The sequence below is a fragment of the Ambystoma mexicanum genome, chromosome 2q (genome assembly GCF_040938575.1).
Source record: "Ambystoma mexicanum isolate Mex_15411 chromosome 2q, UKY_AmexF1_1, whole genome shotgun sequence".
NCBI lineage: Eukaryota > Metazoa > Chordata > Amphibia > Caudata > Ambystomatidae > Ambystoma > Ambystoma mexicanum.
In genome coordinates, this window is record NC_090924.1 from 729,679,224 (window position 1) to 729,701,248 (window position 22,025).

The 22,025-nt window shown below is 49.7% G+C and overlaps 1 protein-coding gene across 1 annotated transcript in view; it reads right to left on the bottom strand.

Moving 5' to 3' along the window:
• The window catches only part of CNPY1 (canopy FGF signaling regulator 1), a 514,332-nt gene extending 506,551 nt beyond the window's left edge, over window positions 1-7,781 (bottom strand). Inside the window, exon 1 of the mRNA XM_069647946.1 lies at window positions 7,553-7,781. Within this exon, the coding sequence (XP_069504047.1) occupies window positions 7,553-7,561 (9 nt within the window). The 5' untranslated portion in view covers window positions 7,562-7,781. The remainder of the gene's footprint in view (window positions 1-7,552) is intronic.
• Window positions 7,782-22,025: the final 14,244 nt, after the last annotated feature.

A 22,025-nucleotide genomic window follows, 5' to 3' on the forward strand; every position in this document is an offset into this window, starting at 1 on the left:
CTGTCGGCCCTAAGGTCCTTTGCCAGGTGGGCTTGGGGCCCCACAGGCACTTCCCGTGCAGGCCCATTGGGATGCGTGGCCCTACCAGTTCGGATGGGCGCCAATTTGAAATTCGTCTCAAGTTGCGTCTATAAGGAGCCCGGACGCTTTTGCCGAGAGATTCCCCTTTGTCGCTCCGGATGCGCACATTGCAAGAGAGCTCAGTCACCTTCCTGCTGATTACTAGAGACAGCGTCCTCCAGGGTATTGTCGCTGCTCGCAGCCCGACCCGGGCTCCGTGGCGAAACGACTGCACCTCGCCAGGCCCGGCACGGCCAGGGGGCCGTGCCCCACGCGCAGCGCCCCAGCAGAGACTGGCCTGCTGGGGGACGCTCTTTTCCGAGCACTCTATTTGGCGCACTTGGTCCGTCTAGGGTTGGACTGCTTGACCAGCCTCGGCTGTTTCAAGCAATTCGCTTCCACCCGCCTCGGGACCGTGTCGAGGGTATACCCCCGTCTTCGGGGAGGGCCCCCGCCCCCGCATGGGCGGCTCTCCCCTCCAAGCAGAGCGAAGGCCGATCAGCCCGGCAGCTTCCCCAGTGGTCAGATCAGAGCGGAAACGGTCGGGTGGCTTTAGTTAGCCTCAGCGCGGGTGTGTCTACCGCAAGCCACGACGCGGCCCCTGCTCCACTGAGCACGTTTCTCCAACAGCTCGGAACGCATGCTCCACGGGGTGCCGACCCCCTGCGTCGCCAGTCCGGTGGCGGCTTTGCGGGCGAAACCCCTACCGCTCGAAGTTGTGCCCGGGCTCTCCCTCCAACCCACCACGCTTGGCGTGGCTAGCCCGGGCCGCTGGCGCCCGTGTGACCGACCTGTCCGCCCCAGGGCCTGACACTTCGGGTCCTCCACGAGACGGCCCCCCAGCAGGGCGCGAAGGTTGGCTCTGAGGCAGGTGCGCGGCTCCCCCGTTGCCACCCTCCAGCAGGTGCGGCTATTCCTCCTTTTTCATAACAATTAATCTAACATGCACACTAAAACTATCAACACAGAACAGCAATGCAGTTAAACTCAAAAACACACCACACCAGTCTCTGGCTTCTCCCGGTGCAACATGAGCATGTTAATCGTCCACCACATAGTCCTTCAAACGTGACGGACGGCACCAGGAGTCCAGTTAGGGGTACCTCCTACCTGGACTCTTCTTCTACCCGTGGGGCAGGATCTGTAAGTTCTAACTGGCTCCATGCTTGACCAGTATTGTCGGCCTCACTCCGCACTGGGTTTAGCTTGACTGGATTTCTGCCACTTGGCCTCTTGAAAAACAAGAGTTCCTGGTCACAGTCGTCCTTGCATCGGATGCAGTAACCATGGACCCTTTTACTCCCCAACCACATCCAGCAGCTTTGGGTCATAGGGCAGTGAGATCTTGCCTTCCGGGTGCCAGTTCCTGACCAGCACCGTGTCGCCCAGGGATATGTCTAGTGGTCACAGTTTCCTCCTGATATTCTCCCTCTCATTGTGCATCCTTTGCTCTTCGACCACCTTCTCCTCGTCAGTCACTCCTTGTGCTCTGTCCTCACTGCCCGGCAAAAACCCACGCGGGCCCCTTCTGAACAGGGCTTCTGCAGGGGCAACTCCCATGGAGCAGTGCAGAGTTGCCCTGTATTCCCTTAGAAACTGATAGAGCGCTCGACGCAGGGACTGCCCCTGGCCATGAGCGATCCTGAACACTTTGTTCAGGGTCCGCATGAAACGCTCAGCCTCCCTATTCGCTCCGGGCCGCAACGAAGATATCTTCCTGTGCTTGACCTGCAGTCCTTCAAGAAGCTCGCAAAACTCTCTCCGAGAAACAGCGGGCCATTGTCAGTGCACACTTCTTCCGGGAACCTGTGCGATGCAAAAACCTTCTCCACCATTGGTACAATGTTCTCAAATTATGTTGATTCCACAAACTTCACCTCTGGATATCTGCTCCATTCGTCAATGGCCACTAGGAAGTGCACGTCCCTCCGTATCGAACTAAAGTCCATGTGCACTAGCTCCCACAGTCCAGTGCCCCTGGACATCGACTCGATTTGGGGTTCTCGCCGCACAAGGGCTGCAGCCTGACAACACACACAGTTCCTCATGAACTCACCCACCAGTAGTTCGAAGTTGGGGAACTACACCTTCATACTTAATCATGACTTGGTCTTGCCCGAACATTGATGCCCCTGATGCGCCAGTGTTATCACTTTAGTAACCAGCGCTGACGGCGCAACCATCCTCGGACCTCTCAACAGCAGCCCTGATTCCATAAATGACAGTGGGTTCCTCACTTTCCACATCTGCTCCAGCGATGCCTTTGCTTCCTGTGTGCATTTGACAGACCCCATCAGAGCCCACTTCCACTCTCCTTTGTTGATGGCCTCCCGGAGTATGCAGAAACATTAGCCTCCAGCTGAGCTATCTGCCAGCTGTTGCACGGACATGGAGTTCGGAGTATTGGACTCCACCACCAACCTGACAAATTCCTTGACTTTCATCCCTCCATGCCCAGCCTCCGCTCCAGACTTCCCTGGATGTCTGGACAGGTAATCAGCGTCATTGTTTGCCCCTGCCCGATAAACCAAACAGACCTCGTATTCCAACAAGGCAAGTATCCAACTCTCAATCCGAGCCGATGGCCTTGATGGCGATCCAGCCATGATTGGTAACAACGGCTTATGGTCGGTCACTGTTAGGCAGAATTATATGCAGTACCCTTTGGGAACACCACACACAATTAAGACTAGAAGTGACAGTACAAATTCACCTTTGGGACAAGCCTGTACTATACAGTAAAGTGGTAGCAATGGCTGAGCAGCTAGACTGATCTCAAGAGCAAGTGAGCAATATCAAATAGTTACACAAAGGACAGCAATTACTATGATTCAAACACACACTGACTCAAGGTTTCAAAGTAAAAGAATATACATTTATTTACTCATCAGTTATATAACATTTCACTAACGTAAAGCAGTTTTTAAAAAAAAAAATCACTCTTAATACACCAAACCACTCCCAATAAGTTCCAGACAAGTTAAGCTCACAAAATGAAGTGGGAGAAAAATGGCACTCCAGCAATTTAAAAGGGAGGGAAAGACAAAGTTAAAATAATTGAACCACACCAACAGGTAAGTATTCAGGGAAATTGAGCAAGAGGAACTACAGTGATAGAATCAGGTAGAAAAGGCTTAAGGCCAAAGTCGATGAGTAAAGTCTTTTACTCAAGATCACACAGTTCAGCAGGAAAAGTTGGCAGAAAAGTTAGTTCAAAGAGAAGAGAAGGACAAGTCCTCGGATTGGAGAATGATTTCAAACACTTTCACCACGGCTAAACGAAAAACCGGATTTGCACAGTACCTTAAAACGGAGAAGAAGCTGCAGCTGAGGCGGACGTTCCTGGTAGTTCCTGCAGGCTCACGGTTCCTGAAGCGACTGTCGGACTGACATGAAGTAGGAAGACTGGAGGGTCCTGCACTGCCCAGGGAAGAAACCAGCAGCAGAACGAATCAACAAATAAAAGGTGCGCTCCTTAAAACCCAAGCAGGTTCCGACCTTCCTGGCTATCCGACTCACTGTAGCTCTGTACAGCGAATTCGACCAGAGGAGGGGTCCTGGCTTGAAGTTTGGGCAAACTGGTTGGTCCCACCAGCTCAAGGGAAGAAGATTCCTGGAGGATCTTCTCTATCGTCGGATTCTGAAGATTCGGACCTGCAGCAGGGCTTCACCGGGCAGTTCAGTCGTTGTAGGAGTCTTCTTCCATCAGCTCCTCGTTGGTTCTTTCGTTCCAGGGGCGACTCTGCTTTCCAGTCCCAGAGAACTGCTTTTTATGCAGTTTTCCCCCATTCACACAGCCTGGCTGTCAATCACACAGCAGGGAGGCTGTCCTGACAAGGACAGTCACCCAGCCAATCAAACAGGAGTGTGACTTGGGTTACCAAGGGAACCCATGGCAGGGGTCCTAAGACCCCTCCCTCACATCCTGCCTACCCAGACTTTTAGGCACCTTAAGGAGGGCTTCTGTGCAGAAGCCCGCGAAAAAGACGGTGAACAAAGGGACCAAACCTGGTTTGGCGTGCAGAGAAAAACACGAGAAAGACTTTAACAAAAAGAAATGTCGATGAAACCCCGCCACAGCCGAAATGAAATATATTTGGTCAAGCAGATTTATAAAAATAACCTAAAACAATACCATGGTTATTTAAAATAACCGCTGTATAAAAAATAGGGTAGTTACCACTGCCACCAGCCAAGTCTTGATTCAAAGGGAGTGAAACAGTGCTCCAAGAGAAACCGACAAAAAGGGATAAGAATAACCCTTTTCAATACTCCATGTAAAATGGGGTGTACTGGGTCTGTAGTTTAAAGAGACAATATAAAGTTACTGGCAACTTTACATGTTTCTGGGAGACAGTAGTCAATCCCAGAAAATTGGAGTCAGTGGGAAGTCTAAAAGACAGCCGTGTGTCACTGCCCTGAAGGGACTGTGTAACACAAAAAAATTATGCTCATGGAGTAGGTGAGGCTCCAGAGCCCAAGATTACACAAATGGTAAAAACACACACAGCAAAACACATGTAAGAGTGGGAAAAAGGCTCACACTCTTACCAGGTGAAAACAATAAACCCTAGAAATCCAGCAAAGCTGCAGAGGGACTCATTAGGTAAGGGAAATCGGACATTTATGAGAATTCTCCCCAACAGTCACCGGTCTCCCCAACACATAGAGCCTGAAATGCGTGCACCCCCAGAGCCTCCCGTTCAATCTGGGAATACCGCTGCTCAGTATCGATCAAGGCTCTGCTCGCAAACGCCACAGGCTGCACGTCACCCTTCGAGTTCTGCTGGGTCAGCACTGCTCCAAGTCCAAAAGGGCTTGCATCCACTACAATCCCTGACGCTACAACTGGATTGAAAAATGCCATAGTGCTGTCAGCCGTTAGGGCCGTCTTGATCTCTTCAAACGCACTCTGTTGCAGTGAGCCCCACTGCCAGGCACACACTGTCAAATTTCACAGTGGCTCGGACGACGTCACCAGATTCCGGATGAAATGCCCACAGTATTTTGTCATACAGAGGAAGCTTCTCACCTCCGTGACGGACTCCAGTATTTTTGCCTCCTCAATATCTCTCACTGTTCTGAGATCCGACAACACGCCTCCCTGCTGAAACACAAACCAGAAAAACTCAATCTTTTCCTTGAAGAATTCACATTTGTCCTTGTGCAGGGCGAGAGCCAGTGATAGCCCACCATCCGGTCCAGTTTGGAGAAAAACCTTGCTCCTTGTAATTCTGCAAAGATGTCATCCAGTGTGCGCGTGAGGTGCCTTTCCCGCTTGATAGCCTTGTTTGGCAGACGCATGTCTACACAGATACGAACTGACTCCAGCTGTTTCAGCTTCCGGGCTACCACTATCAGTGACACCCGCGGGGTTGGCCCCTCTACTGTCTTAATGATGTCCATCTCCACCAGACATTTTAGCTCCTTGTCCACCAGATGAAATGGGACCCTCCTGCAGATGGATTCATCATTATGTAGTTTCACTGGCTCCCCAACCAATGTTTCTACGCCTACAACCACCACTTCGGACCTCTGCACACCTCGTGAATGTCTTCCACGTAGACCCCATATGCGAAGCTGACAATCTTGAGGATATCTCTGGTCCCCTGTATCTTCTAGGGCCCATTCCACGCTGAACGCCCCAGCTTCACCATCTTCATGGCCTCCCCCATTCGGGAAGCCCATGTGTCCGCTAGCTCATAGGATCGCACCAATTCTAGAATCTGCACCAGGGTGAGCCCTGGTTCCCTTACGACACGTCGCTGCATCTTTCCTGAGGCACACCCCTGAATCAACTAGTTGCGCACCATCTCCTCCTCATTGTTCCTCATTGTTCCAAGTACGTGGCCGCCAGCTGCCTCAGCCTGCCGTGGAAGGAGTCCAGCGACTCATCGTCCCGGTTTGGCTGCGCAAATTACAAATCTCTCATCCACATTCACCAATGGAATTAAATGGTCTTTCAAAGTGTTCTTTGCTGCCCCGTAAGAGTCATCCACAGGCCGCAATGTCTCAAAAAATATCAATACCGCCGGTCCTGCAGCGTACAGAAGGGTTGATTTCTTCACCTGGTCAATCTACTCCCCAACCGCTGCGAAGTACATCTCCAGGCGCTTCAAACACAAGTTCCATCTGGGGCCCAGAACCGCTGGCGCCCCATATACATCAAATTCTGGCATGGGAGCCATTGCCCCTTGCTGACAATATACATGGACGACCGCCGGAGCCCCTGAGGCCGCCACCTGGTAATCCGCCATGCTGGCGCAGCACCCCACTCAGGGACGTCATACTGTGCGAACTGTCACCCCCTAGTGAACAGAGGGCCGCAACCCAGTGTGACCGCCTAAGGGATCTGCTCAAGAGGCTCTTCCGAGACCAACCAGCAGGTACGAAATATTCAAAAATTCAGGAGAAGACAAAGAAAAACTCACAAAACCTCCCATTGCATGTGAGGAGTAAAAGTGAAAATAAAATAAAACTATATATTTAAAACAATTTTTTTTGAAGGTGCGCACTCTCAAGTGCCCCAAAAATTGAGAGGCGCACATGCACTTCCCTGTCGGGGAAGCCGTAACCTCTTTCTTTCTGGCGTTACAGGGCGTGTCTCAGTCTCACTTTCCCCTCATGTGCCGACACAGCTGCCGAGCTGATCAATCGGTCCACCAGCTCAGCTCGTCCAGCACGTGGGTACGTGTGAGCGACCTCCTCCGTTCGGGCTCTGCCTGCGCTCTATAACGCATGCGCGGGAATGCCCCTTTTATTCCCTGCGACAGAGTTGCCTCACTCCATCATGGGCGTAACGTGACCGTCTCTACACTCCCATGGGATACCATATTACAGTTCTAGATCGTCATTTGTTATCTATTACATTCGGTGTGTTATTACAAATCGGGCTAAAGTAACACATTGCAATAATTTTCAAAAGGAAAGCCCAGAACTTGAAAATAGTTTCTTGGGGTCAGTATTAAGTATGAGTTTATATAACTATGCGCTTTGGGGGGAAAGGGTACCACTATATATATTAACACCTTGCTATTGTCAAATGTCCGCATGAAAGAAAATGCGGTGGCACTAACTTTAGAATTTTGAGTGTTCTTAAAACAATTTTTCTTCGCATATATGAATTACCATTCCACCTTCTTTTGATGGTTCACATGTGACTTCTAACACGTTCAATACTTGACATTGAAAAGAGAACAATGACCCTGCCTCATGAACCTGTTCTAAGGCTATTGTTTGTTCAGCATACAGTAGACGTTTTGCAAACGTAATCCCGTGCACTCGAGAGCTTTGTAAGCCCTCGGTTGTCCCAGTCCTAAACATGAAGTTTAAAATTAATTAGAAGCGGCATTTCAGAATATTTTCAGAAATGTGACTTCACCACAACAACTCAAATAAATCCATTCATGCTCAGTGATCAAAGCCCGGTTGAACCGGCTCTACTGAAGCTACCGTAACATGAAACCTGCAACAATTGGAAGAGGAACCTTACCTGAGCCATGGCAAAACGATACCAGCCGTCTGCGTGGGACTTTTTTTTAAGAAGGCTGTGAAAGACTAGCTGGTCAGCGCAGCAGCTGTCTACTATTTATAATATCCTTATCTTTCTGCTGCGAGGAAAACAAAATATTCAGGTATTTCAAACGACTGTGTAGGCTAACGTGGAGTCCCTGAGCCCTGCCACGATCCGCAGGTGAACTCGCTTCTTGCTTGTCTGTCATGGACACAACCAATCAGAATAAAGAATACGAGGAAACGGAAAACCAACCAATGGAAAGTACAAGAGGCGGAACCGTGGTCGCTTCCGTCCGTGTGAAAGTCCCAGATGCTCTGAGGACTTTGGAATTCACGTTAGACCATTTAGTAAAGTAAACGTTTCACTGGGAGATATCTTTTTGAGGTAAGAAGTATCGAATGTACGATGTTTATATCATTACACGCACACTTGACCGAACCAGTTTCTGTCATGTAGAGATGTGGCTAAAATATTCCTCGCATTGAAAACACTGAAAATAAGTGCTCTATGAAAACACCACGATCTTGCTCTGCTTTAGCCCAGTCATAGTTAAGTCTGCGTGTCACTTGTGTTATATTTCTGCCTGTTTCGGTAAAAAATTCAAAAAGATATACCCGCTTGCCTTTCCCGTTTTTAATTTCGTGGTGAAATGCCAGTTTGCCCAATATTCCAGTGAAAATGGGGCAAACTGACAATTCGAGTTTTCTGGGGAGATACTGCCCTATAATAATGAGCAAAAACAAGCCCTGACAATGCCAACAGTTTCGGCGGCGAATGCGGGACGCGGCATGGCAGGCGCCGCCCCTTAGTGGGGGTTGCCGGGCCAGAGACTCCCCCCCCCCCCCCGTGCCTGGTCTTCCTGGCGGCCCACGGGGGCACGGGAGGAGGGGCTAACTCATGACCACGTGGGGGGGGCGGAGGGGGAGGGGTCCGCCCTGGAAGTGGCTGTGGTACCTGGGATTGGTTGGGGGGGCAGGAAGCCGGGGGGAAGACCCTACAAAAGGGTAGGATCGTCTCACGAACGATCTCTTCCCCCGGTTTCCTGCCCCCGCCACGTGTGGTCCACGAAGAAGCTTTTTTTCGGATCAGAATTGCAGTGGTTCCGGTGTGTAATCTCGCCGTTTCGTGTTCCAGGATCGGTTGCTGTGCCCGCTTCCAGCAGTTCTAGGGGAGGAGTTTGAGCATTGGTGTCGGAATTTCCTGCTCCAGTGGTTCGGTTCCAGCGGGGGAAACGAGGAAAAGTTACAGGTAAGAGAAAGAAAGGCCACCTAGATAAGTCCGGGTTACGGGTAATTTATCACAATTCAAACCATTACATTAGGCCCGGTTGAACAGAAATGTAGTAATGGCTCGGCACGAGGTGGACTGGCTGTAGTTAGCCAATTGTTTACGGGAAGGGGAGTTTGTGTGGGCTGATGTCGGGGGGAGGTGCAGTCAGGGGCCGCGCAGGGATGGTCGGTTTAGAGCATGGCCCGTGGCGGAGACTATAGGAGCAGAGGGGGGTGGGGAGGCCGCGGCGGACCGTGCGAATGCACGGGAGTGCGGGGGTTGTGGGGCCTGCGGGGGCGGTGGGGGAAGAGAGTTGCCACAGGGTTTTTCGATGCAGTTGCAGCGCGTGGGGGGCATTTGCATGTGCTTGGGGCTTGAGCGTTAGGAATCGTGGGCCACCGCGCAACCATAGGGGGTGTGGTGGGGGGCCACGGGCCTGGGGGCCGGTGGTGCTGCGGGGTGTCACGGTTGGCGGCCATGCAGACCGACGCGCGGCCATCGTGGCGACGACGCGCGGTGAGGCAGGTGAAGGGGGATACAGTGGCTGGGGCCTCCCTCGGGACCACAGGGGACACGAGTGGGGCGCAGGTTGGGTAGAGGAGGCGGGGTTGGGGGGGGCAGTTCTTGTGCGTACCGTTGCTTTGGCGGCCGTGGGGGGAGCATGCACGTCTATTGCATCTCGGCAGGGGCGGGAGTGTGGCAACCAGGGGGCAATGAATGTGGTACCTACTTTCTTGGGGGATTGCTACAGCAAGAGGGGAAGGGGCCTGCGGAGAGGACAGGGGCGCCGGGAGTGCTTTGTGTGTGCACCGTGTGTATGTCGTGTCAGTTGGGGCGGGTATGTTTGGCACCTGCTTCCCCGGCACCGTTCGAGCGCTGGGTGCTAGCAGCTGCGAGTTGGGAATGACTGGTCGCACGGGGGTGAAGGGTGGTCAGGGTGATTGGGGCAATTGCGGCTTGAAGCTTGTAGACATGTTTTGTGGCGGAGGGATCGCCAGGGCACGGGGGTTGGGGCATGGCTACAAGCACACACAATTTTTGGCTTCGGCTGGAGCACATGCTCTGGCCCCGCGGAGGGGGGCCTGCAGGCTTTTTCCCTCTGTTGGGTGCGCGGGCTGCGAGTGGCTGCCGTTCCATTTCGGGAGGACGGGTGAAGGCGCGGGATGGCGGGGGGGGGGGCGGTCGAGCGAGGCGGGTGCGTGGCCACCGAGGTCTTTGGTTCACGTGGGGGTGCTGGTAGCGAGCGATGGGGCGTGGGCGGCCCTGGGTGGCGGCTGGGGGCGTTCCGCATTTGGGTGAACCCTTTGGATGGGGTACGGTCGGCCTCGTTGCACGTGGGATGAGGCCCATGGTGTTGGGTTTGAGGAACGCGGGGCCACTGGGGAGTGTTGGCGCGGCATTGGGATGGCATTGGGGAGGGCTGGTTGCTCGCAGCGAGACCGCGGGGCGCTGTTTGTTTTCCCTGGTGCGTTCCCGAAAATTGCGATTAGCACATTTGTCACACAAATACACGCTGGTGCTTGGCAGTATTGGCGGATGCGGCGGTAACCGCGAGGGCGAGGGGCATCACTTGTTCTGTGGGTGTCGGGGATTCTAATGAGGAATTCTGTTTGGTGACTGGCATATGCACGAGTGGTTTGCCATGTTGCTTTGTATCTCTTTCCCTTTTGTTTCCCTGCTGTACCGTTTTCCATGTGTTTTCTTTTGCATTTATGGATTATCAGTTCTGTCATGCTGCTCCCCGTCAGTTAGCCATTGGCCGGGTATGTCGCCGGGAGCGGCCTTTCACAGTGGTTTTGTTTTGATGAGTGGGTTGGGCACGACAGGGCTGATTTCAGGGAGGTATTTCTGGGGACGGCAGGCGTGTTTGTATCTCGCGAGAGATTCGGGCGGGAGAGGGCTGCTTTCTGGGAGCTGCAGTGGAGGTGCCCATGTGTTGTGCACACCCATCCGCATCACAGTGGAAAAAAGGGGGAAAAAGAGGAGAAACACAGCTACAACGGGGGGCAGCTTTCGCACTGCCGTAGCATCTAAAACAGTCGAACTCGTGCTTTTCATGGCACCTAATTGGCAGATCGCCGCATGCCGAGTTTAGAAAGGGTGGTGAGTTAGATGGGGGAAGGGCAACGCAGGTGCGAATTCCGACCAACCCAGGTGCCAGATGCTGTGCTGGCGCCAGAGATAAGGAAAGGGGGGAGGGGGGAGCAACCGAGCTGGCTGCAGGGGTTTCGCTAGGGACTGTTTACTTTAATGCATGGGGGTGGCGGGGCACGGTAAAGTGAGATAGCCTGACAGGAACGGGTTAGGGAGAGGGTGTCATTTACAATGGGGCACCGCCACCATACAGCGTGGAAGAAAGCATGATATGATACGGCATTTATAACGTGCCTATACGCAAGTGCAAGGTTAGATGCACACAGTTAAACTGGCACAGAAAGTGCACACAGCACAGCTGGTACAAACGCGAGGTTCGAGGCGAAGGTGTTGGCGGTTCACCTGAAGGCTCGCCCCAGTGAGAGGGATAGCCTTAGGTTAACATGGTGAATAATTTGTCAAGTGCATTGGTTTGCAGAGGGTGGCCATTATGAGGGTGAAGTAAATTAATGTCTCATGACCTATACTAACACAATTTGTCTTTTGGGAGGTGGTGCCAACATGGCGATGTGTTCACGCTGGGGATGCCGTATTTATTTGTGCTGATATGGGGTAGGGTGGTTAGGGGGGGGGACAGGCATGAGTTACAGAGTATTATGAGCAGTATCACACACGATCGTCATCAAATATGTGACACATACCAATTTGTCTCGTAGATCGACATGTCGTTCCAGGCTGGCACGGCCAATCCGGCCCATGACGTCATTGAATTAGTGCTAGTAGAGGAGGGAATCCAAGGGCAAGAGGTTCCGGAACCATCAGCCACCGGGAGGGGCATGGATGCCTAATCTTGGGCCGAATTCATAGCCCTTACAGAGGTTATGGGATGGCAGGCAGCCATGGCTAGGATGGGCGGCCCGGTTATGCCACGGCGCGATGCAAATGTGGGGCACGCTTTGGATGGGACTAATGCGGACAATGCACACGCAGGCACGACGAGTGGAGAGAACCCAAATGGGGGGGAACAAACACTGCCGGTAAAAAATATGGAAGGGTACCTGGGGATAAGGAGAGAGGGACCAGGGTACTTGTTCACACACGCCAACGGCACACCACTCACGCGGTTCCAGTTCCGGAGGGTACTGGCCAGCAAGTTAGAAAGAACCGGGGAGAATCCGGCACGATATTCCACGCATTCGTTCCGCATAGGCGCGGCAACCACGGCCAGTAGAGAAGGTATGGATGAGGATGTGGTCAAGAGGTTGGGCCAGTGGGATTCCGACAAATACAAAGTGTACGTACGCCTGTAAACACGGGGGGCACGGGGTGGGGGGAGTATCTGCGGTACAGGAGGAGGGACACACCAGGTAATCGGATGTTAATGTTTCCTCCCAGATGCGGCACGGGTGTGGATCGTGGGCCATTCCTTCGTCACACGGGCGGCAGGAAGAGCACGGATTGCACACAGGGATGGTAACCTAGGTTTTCGGCAAACACAGATACGGTGGTGGGGCAAGGCCGGCCTCCATTGCAACCAGTTGTGGGACACCCTGGAAACGACCACGCACATGCATGGTTTTCCGGATGTCGTGCTGATACATGTAGGGGGCAACGACCTGGTCGCTAGAGGACGAAAGGACCTATCCGCTCTGTTAAGGACCCTGTTTACCAGAATTGGCAGGGAATTCAAGGCGGCCGTAGTCATGTGGTCGGAAATAATTCCCAGAATGGAATGGAGGGGGGCGGCACGACACGGGGCGATAGAGGAATCGAGGCGGAAGACCAACGGGAGGATGGGGGGATTTTTGAAAAGCAGGGGAATGGTCTGGGTAAGACACCCTTTGCTAACATTAAAGGTACCCGGGTACTTTGAATCCGACAGAACACACCTTTCGGATGTGGGGACAGCACTGATGTGCTTGGAATGGATAGAAGCGCTAAGGAAGGTGGGTTGCACCTAAGGGGTTGCCAAGGTGGAGACACGGGTAATGAGGTGGGGAGGGGCATGGGGGGGTGGTGGGGTTGAGCAGGAGATTAACAGGGGAGGGTAGGAGATGCGGGAAGGAAAGAATGGGGGAACTCTCTGCTGCCGGCAGCCCGCAGAGAGTCTTGGAGGAGTTACATTGCGATCCCTGTAGCAAAGCCCTGTCAGGCCCATAGGGGAATGCACAGCCAACAGATTAGATCTTACGGTGCCCCAGGAGTACTAGACTCAGGGGAGGCCCTGGGAAAAAGGGGAGGGAGATAGGGGTCTTGGAAACCATTCCAAACCCAAAGGAGAGGGGCGGGGGGGGTCAAAAGAACGAAGCTCAAAAATACAACAAAGGTATACAAGGGGAAGCCCTCCGGGGGGGGAAGGAATTTGGGGATGAGGGTCTCGAGTAGAGGCTGTGCTAGAGAAGAAGGTGGGACTGTGAGTCAAAGTAGTATGGGACACTAGTACATATGGACATCGCAGGACGATGACTTTTTAGGCAGGGAGAAAGTGGTGGGTCGGCACCGGAGGTCGGGGCCGGCCCGGTGTATGTATGAGATGCATTGGGACACTGTCGGTGGTGTCTGTATAGGAATTTGCCAGTCGCACGGCGCCAAGGGGCGACTTGCGGTAGATAGAAGGGGACCTTGGGGACGCAGAGAGGGGAGGGGGCGGGCAGAGCTGCATTTGGGTCAATGGACCAAAGTTAAGAGGAGAACTAAACGATATTGATGGGGGCAAGTGGAAATCAACGACAGATGAACACGGGGTAGAGAGAAGATAGACAGGGCCGGGGTACCCCGGAGGCGTCCGCACGACGCCGATGGAGAGGGGGGGGGGGCGACCCTAGGTAACCTCACACGGAGTAGAAGAACCTGTGGTGTGGTGAATTACGGATCGTATGTAAGATAACTCCAAGACTTTATGCAAAATAAAGCTGCTGTGGCATTAACACTTCCAATCGTACAATTTGTCTGCCTATTATTGCTTGCTCAGGGAATGTGGAGGAGGGAAGGCCGGCACGGGAGAAAGGGTGGGGGGGGGAGCGGGGTGAGGGGCAGGGGGGAGGTGCCGGCCTACACGACAGCTGGACTAAGGGTTGGTTGGGTGGTGGGGGTGCAGTGGGGGGGAGGTGAATGGAGTTAGGATGCCCCCGCTAAGGCTTTTGTGTAGACCTGTGAAAGGCTTCAGTGAAGGACCTGCACACTGTTTATGATTCAAGTGATACACCAGTAATGCGTTTACAGCTCCAACTAAGCCATTAACTCTCAGAAGACTGCTATAAAATAAGATGGTCAGGCAATTTGAGTGTAAAGATTGATGTTCAGGCTTGACAAGCTAGCTCAAAGAGATCCCAGTAGAATGTGTTTGGGCAGAGAGGGGGCAGAAGTGGGACCATAGTGATAGGCATGGCCATGGGCAGTCTATGGGTGGATAAACAACCAAACAACAACCACAAACTCTGTGTCCCTCCTCATATGCCATCTAAATTCCACAACAAACCATTTTCATGAATCCCTCCTTGTACACACACAGCAAAGCATGGAGAGAGCAGTCACACCATGCCCCTCACCCGCTAAAAGCAGCGAGGGGACACAAACAACCTATTATCTACTGTTAAAGGGTAAAACAATACAGCTGCATTTAAATAAATAAGCAAATACAGCATTGTCAAAGTCAATAGTTTTGCTAATGCAGGATTTGTGAGACACTAGCATTGTAAATCCAGGCCCTTAGAAGATTTGCCAGCTGTTGCCATTTTACAACCAGGTAGCCCCATTTTTTGCCATGGTACGTCTGGGTTTTCAAACCATATGTTGTTGGGAAATGGTTCAGACCGGAAGTAAGTAGTTGAGATTCAGTTTAGCTGAAGCAGAGTGATTATTATTATGTGTATTATATATTTTATAGCCCAAACCTAGCTCTGGAGCAACCGAGCACTGTACAGGTCCTAGAGGAAAACATTGCTATCGAGAATTTAACGAATGATCAAGTACACATTATAATTAATTGTCACAGCCCTACACTATACAATGTGTTTACCAAACCGTTATTTGATCTTCTCAATTATCTGGGTGTCGCCTATACTAATTATGCGGACGACACCCAGATACTCATTCCCATTACTGGTGACTACACAACAGACTTAAAGGTTCTCAATGAGATCTACTCAGCCATCCAAGCCTGAATGGCTACCCATGGTCTATGTCTAAACGACGATAGGACTGAGTTACTTATCCTCGGATCTCTCCTTCGACTAAATAAACTGGACCCGGCTTTCAAAGCTTTTGTCCTCAATGGGAATACCATCAAGGTGTCGAACAATACCAAAACTCTCAGCTTCCACCTTGACTCTACCCTCTCCCTGACAAAACAAATCAGCTCGGTGGTCTTAGCATTAGCATACACGTGTAAACTTGAGACAGCCTGCAGACCTTTCATCACCACTCCTAACTGCATCATTTTGGCAAGAACTCTTGTAATGGCCAACATTGATTATTGCAATGCCCTTTATTTGGGGACTAGTCAAAAGAACATCAACAGGCTCCAAGTAACTCAGAATAATGCTATCAGAGCAGCCCTCAATATCCCTAGAAAACAGCACATCTCCGACACCAGTCAGAACCTCCATTGGCTCCCTGTGGCACTTAGAATATCTCACAAAACCCTTGCACTTACACACAAGTGCCTAACTAAGCAAGCACCAGAATACCTGGCCAACCGCCTCACTGCACACACAGCTACCCGACCCTTTAGATCTGCACAAGCTCATTCACTTGCTATACCCAGATTTAAACTTCAAAATGCAGGGGGGGTCCAGCTTCCCAGTTTTTGCATCCAAGCTTTGGAACACACTCCCAAACACGCTCAGAAATGAAGTCTGTTACTCTGCATTTAAGAACAATACTAAATTCTGGTTCACAGAGCAAGACCTTACTACCACCCGAGCTTGATTGTACATTTCTGTCACGCTATGGTATTGACTGCACTGACAAGACTCGGCCATGTGGACAGCCCAAGCTACTCGTAATAATCATGTGCATCATAAGTGTATTTACTATGTGTCAATTGTTATTGTAATATATGCTCTGTATTTACATCCACTACCGCTGCCTTCTATTATGTACCTTCATCTCAAGAATCTGTAACTTGAGTCTGTCAATCTGTAACTTAACTTGTAACCTTGTAAGAAATGCGCCCAGATGCCCCTGGGCAGGGTGCGCAATATAAATAAAAAATACAAATACAGTACAATGTACAGCTGGGATTGTGCGCAAGATATCCGGAATCTAGGTTACACAAAGTTATGCTGCTAGCCTTTCACATGCAGAAGATTGTCCAAGAAGCAGCAAGGAGTGTGCCCTTGGCAGAGAGAGGTGTCTGCCAAAGGAAACACTGGGTACCACCTGGCACAAACTAGAGCATGACAGGAGCCGACAGGAGCCAGAAGGAGCCTCTGAGCACCAGAATGACTACGGAGGAGGTTGTGCTAATCAACCGGTGAACAGTGAATCTAACAAATTGGGTTGGCATGCAATCATCCCACATTAAACATGACCTCTACTCTTTCTAAAGGCTGTAACAGCTAGCCTGCACTTATCACACTACCAAGCAATGTGAGTGCCGGGTATTGCCATGGAATTTGCAGGTGAGCAATGCCTCGATTTCATCTCGTCAAAAGACAGGAAAGTGGTGTCTCACAGGGTAACCTTCATAAAATACACTAATTAATATCCATGCAAAATTAATTTATACTATGTTGTGCATGGAAAAACACACAGGCAAAGAGGTGATTCAATATCCCAAGTCAAAGATCTAAAATTCAATTAGTGTGCAGGGGATGGAAGGTCCACACCTTTGGGAACTTAACTTTCCTGTTGTACAGTCCATGTGTGGGGACTGCTTCTTCTCCCCTGCACCTCTACACACTACTAATCACTTCCAGATCGTCCTTCACATTTTGCTCAACTCATCAACAATGACATGACAGTGGTGTGCACTGTGGGTTTCTATTATACTGCATTAGCCCCATAGACAGTCCATGGGCCACTACCCATGTCCTATTGATACTGCCCGGTGCATAGACTTCGGCCATGCCCCAGACTATGTAAAGGCACCCAAAGTAGCCACTGGGTCTGGCCGTGGCCACTTTACTCATACAGCGGATCCACAGGCATATTGCATCTCTGTTAGCATACACCATACATACACATATAGAATATGTGTGTCATATCTCTTAAAAAAGACCAAGATAATGTATTACTCTGATGGGTGTTCGGCAATATCCAATGTGATGTAATCAATGCGCTCTGCTTTTCAGTGAGGTCATTGATGATGTAGAAACTGATGTCATATGTGAAGTCATTGGCCACATCATCTGTGATGTCATCGGTGTGTTAATGAGCTACACAATGGGGGCTCAGAGTTAAGGTAGCATAGCTTCCTACACTTGCCGAATCCCAAGAATTTTGTTGCGTTGAACAATCACTTTCGCATCACTTCATCTAAAGTTTGTCCACCGAAGCGAGGAGATTCTGCCATTGTAGGCATGCTTTATGCCGATGACCTGATATTATTTGATGGTACTATATCGGGTATAAAGAACATGCTAAATGAGCTATCAGAATATGCATCACAGCAGGGCTTATCCATCAACTTAGAGAAGACCAAGATAGTTGCCATTACTAGAAATGGGCCTGGTCGGTCTGGGATGGACACAACCTTAATTGGGCACTATAGATTATGCACAATCCTACCCTTATCTTGGCTTGGACTTTGATGCTCAGCCTAACTCCGACCTGATAATCGCTCATAAAAAGCGGCGAGCTAAATTACTCACTCTCCAAGCCTGTAAATTTGCCAGAGGGATCCGCTGGTTATAGTATGGCCGGTATTGTAAATCTATATCAGCAATGCTGTTCCTCCCGTTCTATATGGCCTAGAAGCACTGGCGATGCAGGATCTGAATTGGCTAAATATACTTGAGGGTCATTACTGGCATACTATATTGGGTCTGGGCCCTTCGTGCCCTAGGCAGTACCTCTGTTTGGAACTGGCCCTTATCTCTCTGAGGGGTATGGCCTTACGTGCGCATGGCGCTTTCTACCTGAAAGCGTGCACTGCCCCCATTTGCAAACTACTCACATTGGCTGGACGTCCCTACGATACTGAGAAGTTGCCACAGGGATCTCATTTCAAACAGCTGAATGAAACGCTATTCTCAGAGATTGACTGGCTTTTTATTAAAAAGAAAGCTATGCCATTTATCAATCTGAAAAAATCATTTGAGCATAGGTTGAATAGATGGGATTGGTGTGGGAACTATTCCCACTTATCTAACCTAAAGGGCTAGGAAGCGGTGTAGTGAAGGAGCCAAGTACCCCCACCTCAACCACTTCTCCCATATTGCCTATATGTTTGGAGCCAGAGTGTGAGACATGTGCTGTACCACTGAGAATACCAGTACCAAAGAGAATCATAGAGGCAAGGATCCCATTGAGGAAACCATACCTGTGCACATGGAGATATGATGGTTGTTTAAATTAGATTCCTGAAGAAGCAGAGCAAATGAAGGGTCAATATGAATGGTGACATCACCAAGTCACCAACCATCGCCAAGTAAACGTCACACAGAGCTTTTCAGAATCTGAGTCTTCGGATTCGTGACTCACCTGTTTATTACTTGTGATTCTTTTCTTGGAGTTTGCAGGCTTCTTTTTCCTGGAGGAGCGAGTCTTGTAGAGTTAAGGTCTTGAGTCCTCTGAATCCAGTCTGCTGGGAGGCGACGAGCGCACTGATTCCTGGCACCCAGCTGCGACAGCTCTGGGATTTCGGAGAACGTTCAATGTTCCTGGGAGGATCCGGGACGGAACAGGGGCAGGAAGGGAATAAGGGTAAGCGGAGCTCCGAAAACGGAGGTCGTGGGAGAGCACGGACGAGGAAACCACGAAGGATAATAAGAGCAGGCACTAGGTTTCACAAAGAGAACAAGGCCGGGAAGATTTAGGAACACAACTTGCCGGGACAAAGGGTCCAGGCAAGCGCAGCGTTGAGATGCGCCGAAACACGGGGGCGTGTCCGTTGTCAAGGAAGCATGAGTACGAATTCAGAAAGACTAGACCGCACCCTTCCTTGGTGTCGGCCCTGTTCGGAAGGATCGGAGTGAATGGTCATTGACTGAGAGACCAGGCTGACCAGAAGGGTCGATATTGCCGATCATGACAGCACTCAGCTGACGTACCTAGAAGAGATGTAGAGACCGAGAATGCAGATATTCTATAAGGCATCAAGAAAGTATCAAGGATAAGTGACATCTTGGGATCAAGGTGAAGAAACTTATGCCACAGAAACAAATGAAGACCAAAACAAAGTTAAAGTTAAAAAGCAAATTGAATTACAAAGTGAATCTCCGCAGACAAGGCTGGATGAGCCAAAGAAGCCAAGGTCTTATCAAACTGGAGTAAACTGACATTAGATACAAATTGTGTGAAAGAACAGAACTCTTGTTCAGAAGTCATGAACAAAATAAGGAAGACGTCAGAGATCGATTAATAAATAGTATTAAAAAGCACTAGAAACTCGATTCCATGGTCTCTAGTCACATGGAAGGATGACGTTTGGACGAATGAGATGGTCACACCTATGCACGAGGGCAGAGCATGCTTTCACTGCCTGAATTTCTCAAAGCTAAGAACACTCTCAAGGCCGAGCTTCAAAGCCTAATTGACAGACAATAGACCACTGAAGTGATGATCGACTGATATGCTAATTGGTGGGAAGCAATGGTTAAGGCGAGCTCACCAGCACCTGGATGGCCAGTCTGCATGCTGCTAGACGTAGATGGAAAAGTACTGATGGAGGTTAGAGTGCCAACCAATTGTAGAAGGCTGCATATTTAGGGGCCCTATAGTTGTTTAAACCAATGGGACGTCATGTACTTGGTGATGTTCATAGTGGTCATTTTTAGGGGAGGGCTTAGTTGCTCCACCTGATGTTAAGTAACCAATCACCTATTCACACTTTTTTAGACTAGTATGGATCGTATTCTTAGAAGTTCACTCAGAAAAAATCACCCATACTCGTAGGTTTTTGTAGTTTGCCATGTAGGATGACGTTGGTAGTGACGCAGGTCAACTTCATTGATGACAGGTTTTTGTATAAGATCTCGGTTTTTCTTAAATGCATTGAGTAAGAGGATCGAGCAAATTCGTTGATGTTCGTTATGCTCCCAGTTTTAGATAATTGATATTGTCTTCCTTTTGCCAACTACCAGAGTCGTTTTGATTATTGATGTATGAATAAAAATCAGCATTCCCGTTTATCTCCAGGATTATTGCTACTCATCTTAAAGGGCTGGGCTATCCAGTTCACTTGGTAGCGGAGGGGATGGTTCAGAGCCATCAACATAAGTACACTTTAGAGTCCCGGCAATATGGAACGACTTTTGCCATTCGGCTGAAAGGACGTGAAGCTCTCCGTAGATAGTGGTTAGTGTAATTTGAAAAAGCTTGCAAGCGCGTTGTGACTGGTCCCCTGGTTTCAGACAGAATCCCCTCACAAGTCTATGAGAAGCTGATCGGACAGAAGGTTGAAGAGGCGGTAAAAGAGGTGTACAATCGCGAGGGTCATAAGACTAAATTGAGAGTGGTGATTAAAAATGGAGAGATTTGGGAAAACCTATGGGTGATGAGTAAAGGGGAAAAAAGTGAGTAACGGAGGGAGGCAGGATAAAAGTAACGTGAGAATAAGAGTGATATATATGTATATTAGTAGATAAAGACTTGAGTGTGGCCAAGCAATAGCGGTATCGTGAGAGAGGCAACGATAAAGATAATACACCCTGGCCTGCGTTTTAAAGAAAGTATCGGAAGAAATTTGAACCTAGAGTCCCATAGCGGATGACGTAGAAGACGGATTCGATTAAAGGCGAATCTAAAGAGGTTAATTTACACTGTGCATGAAGTATCTAAGAGGGCAAGACGAGTCTTAAAGAGAAGATCGTAGGAGATATATGTGACCGGTCGAGTTTGTCTGTTTGTTTTATGTGATTATGAAAATGATGACGTCATAAGTGGAAAAAACAAATTGGTTGTTTTAAATTGAACTTGGTGGTTGTTTTTTAGCAAGATTAAAGTAAAAAGTCAGATTAAAGGAATTGGAGCCTGCAACAAGTGGTGCACGCTCATATTATGTTATTTTTCTGAAAAATACCTTTTAAATCTGTGATTAAAGCATGCAAGTGTCAAACAGGTTAAGAGTAACATGTTGAAAATGGAGGATATTACTCCACTTATGCATCTCTGCAAGCAATTGCCAAAACATGCACCTAAGCTTAGACAGTACAGTGTGGAATGGGTTAAAGGAAGCGCAGACAAAATGTTTATGCCGTGGCCGCAAGGAGGGTCACTATCGAAGGTAGTTCTGCACCATATGATGATATATTTGCATGCAGCATATACGGGAAAAAAGCTAGACAAGCGACTAGCTAGCTTAGAGCTTTGGAAGATGTACCAAGAGGAGCGAGATGAGCCGCCTCCTGTATGCATTGGATATTTAATGTTTGCAAAGAGGGGGTTGAGGAGCCCTCTGCTCCCCCGTCTTAAATAGAAGAAGAGAGTAAGAAAGACGATGGGTTATACCCATTGAGGGAGCTTAAGGCAGCGACAAGGTATAGTAACCCAGCATATGAGTCGCCTACGCAAAGCAGTGACGAGGGCCCAGAGAAAAATACTGAGAGAGATGTAATCTCTAAGGTCCCGAGGGACAAGGAGAGACACGATAAAGGGAGAAGTGATCGAGCAAGCACATCTCTAGATATAGGAAGAGAAATAAAGAGATGGAAGGGAGAAAGAGATAAAGCTGATGAGATGGCACTTCTACAGAACGAATGGATGGGTGGCCAGATTTTGCTTGAACTCTATGGTAAAGTCATCGAGTATGTAAGGCAAAGGGAAGATCAAGATGAGCAAGACAAAAAGGATAAAGAAAGAGAGGAACATTTGAAAGACAAAGGAGCGAAAAGGTAAGATGGACAAAGATGACAGCAGTTATATACTGAGGATCAATTGAGAAAACAAGATAGAGCAGAAGAGCAAAAAAAAAGTGATAACA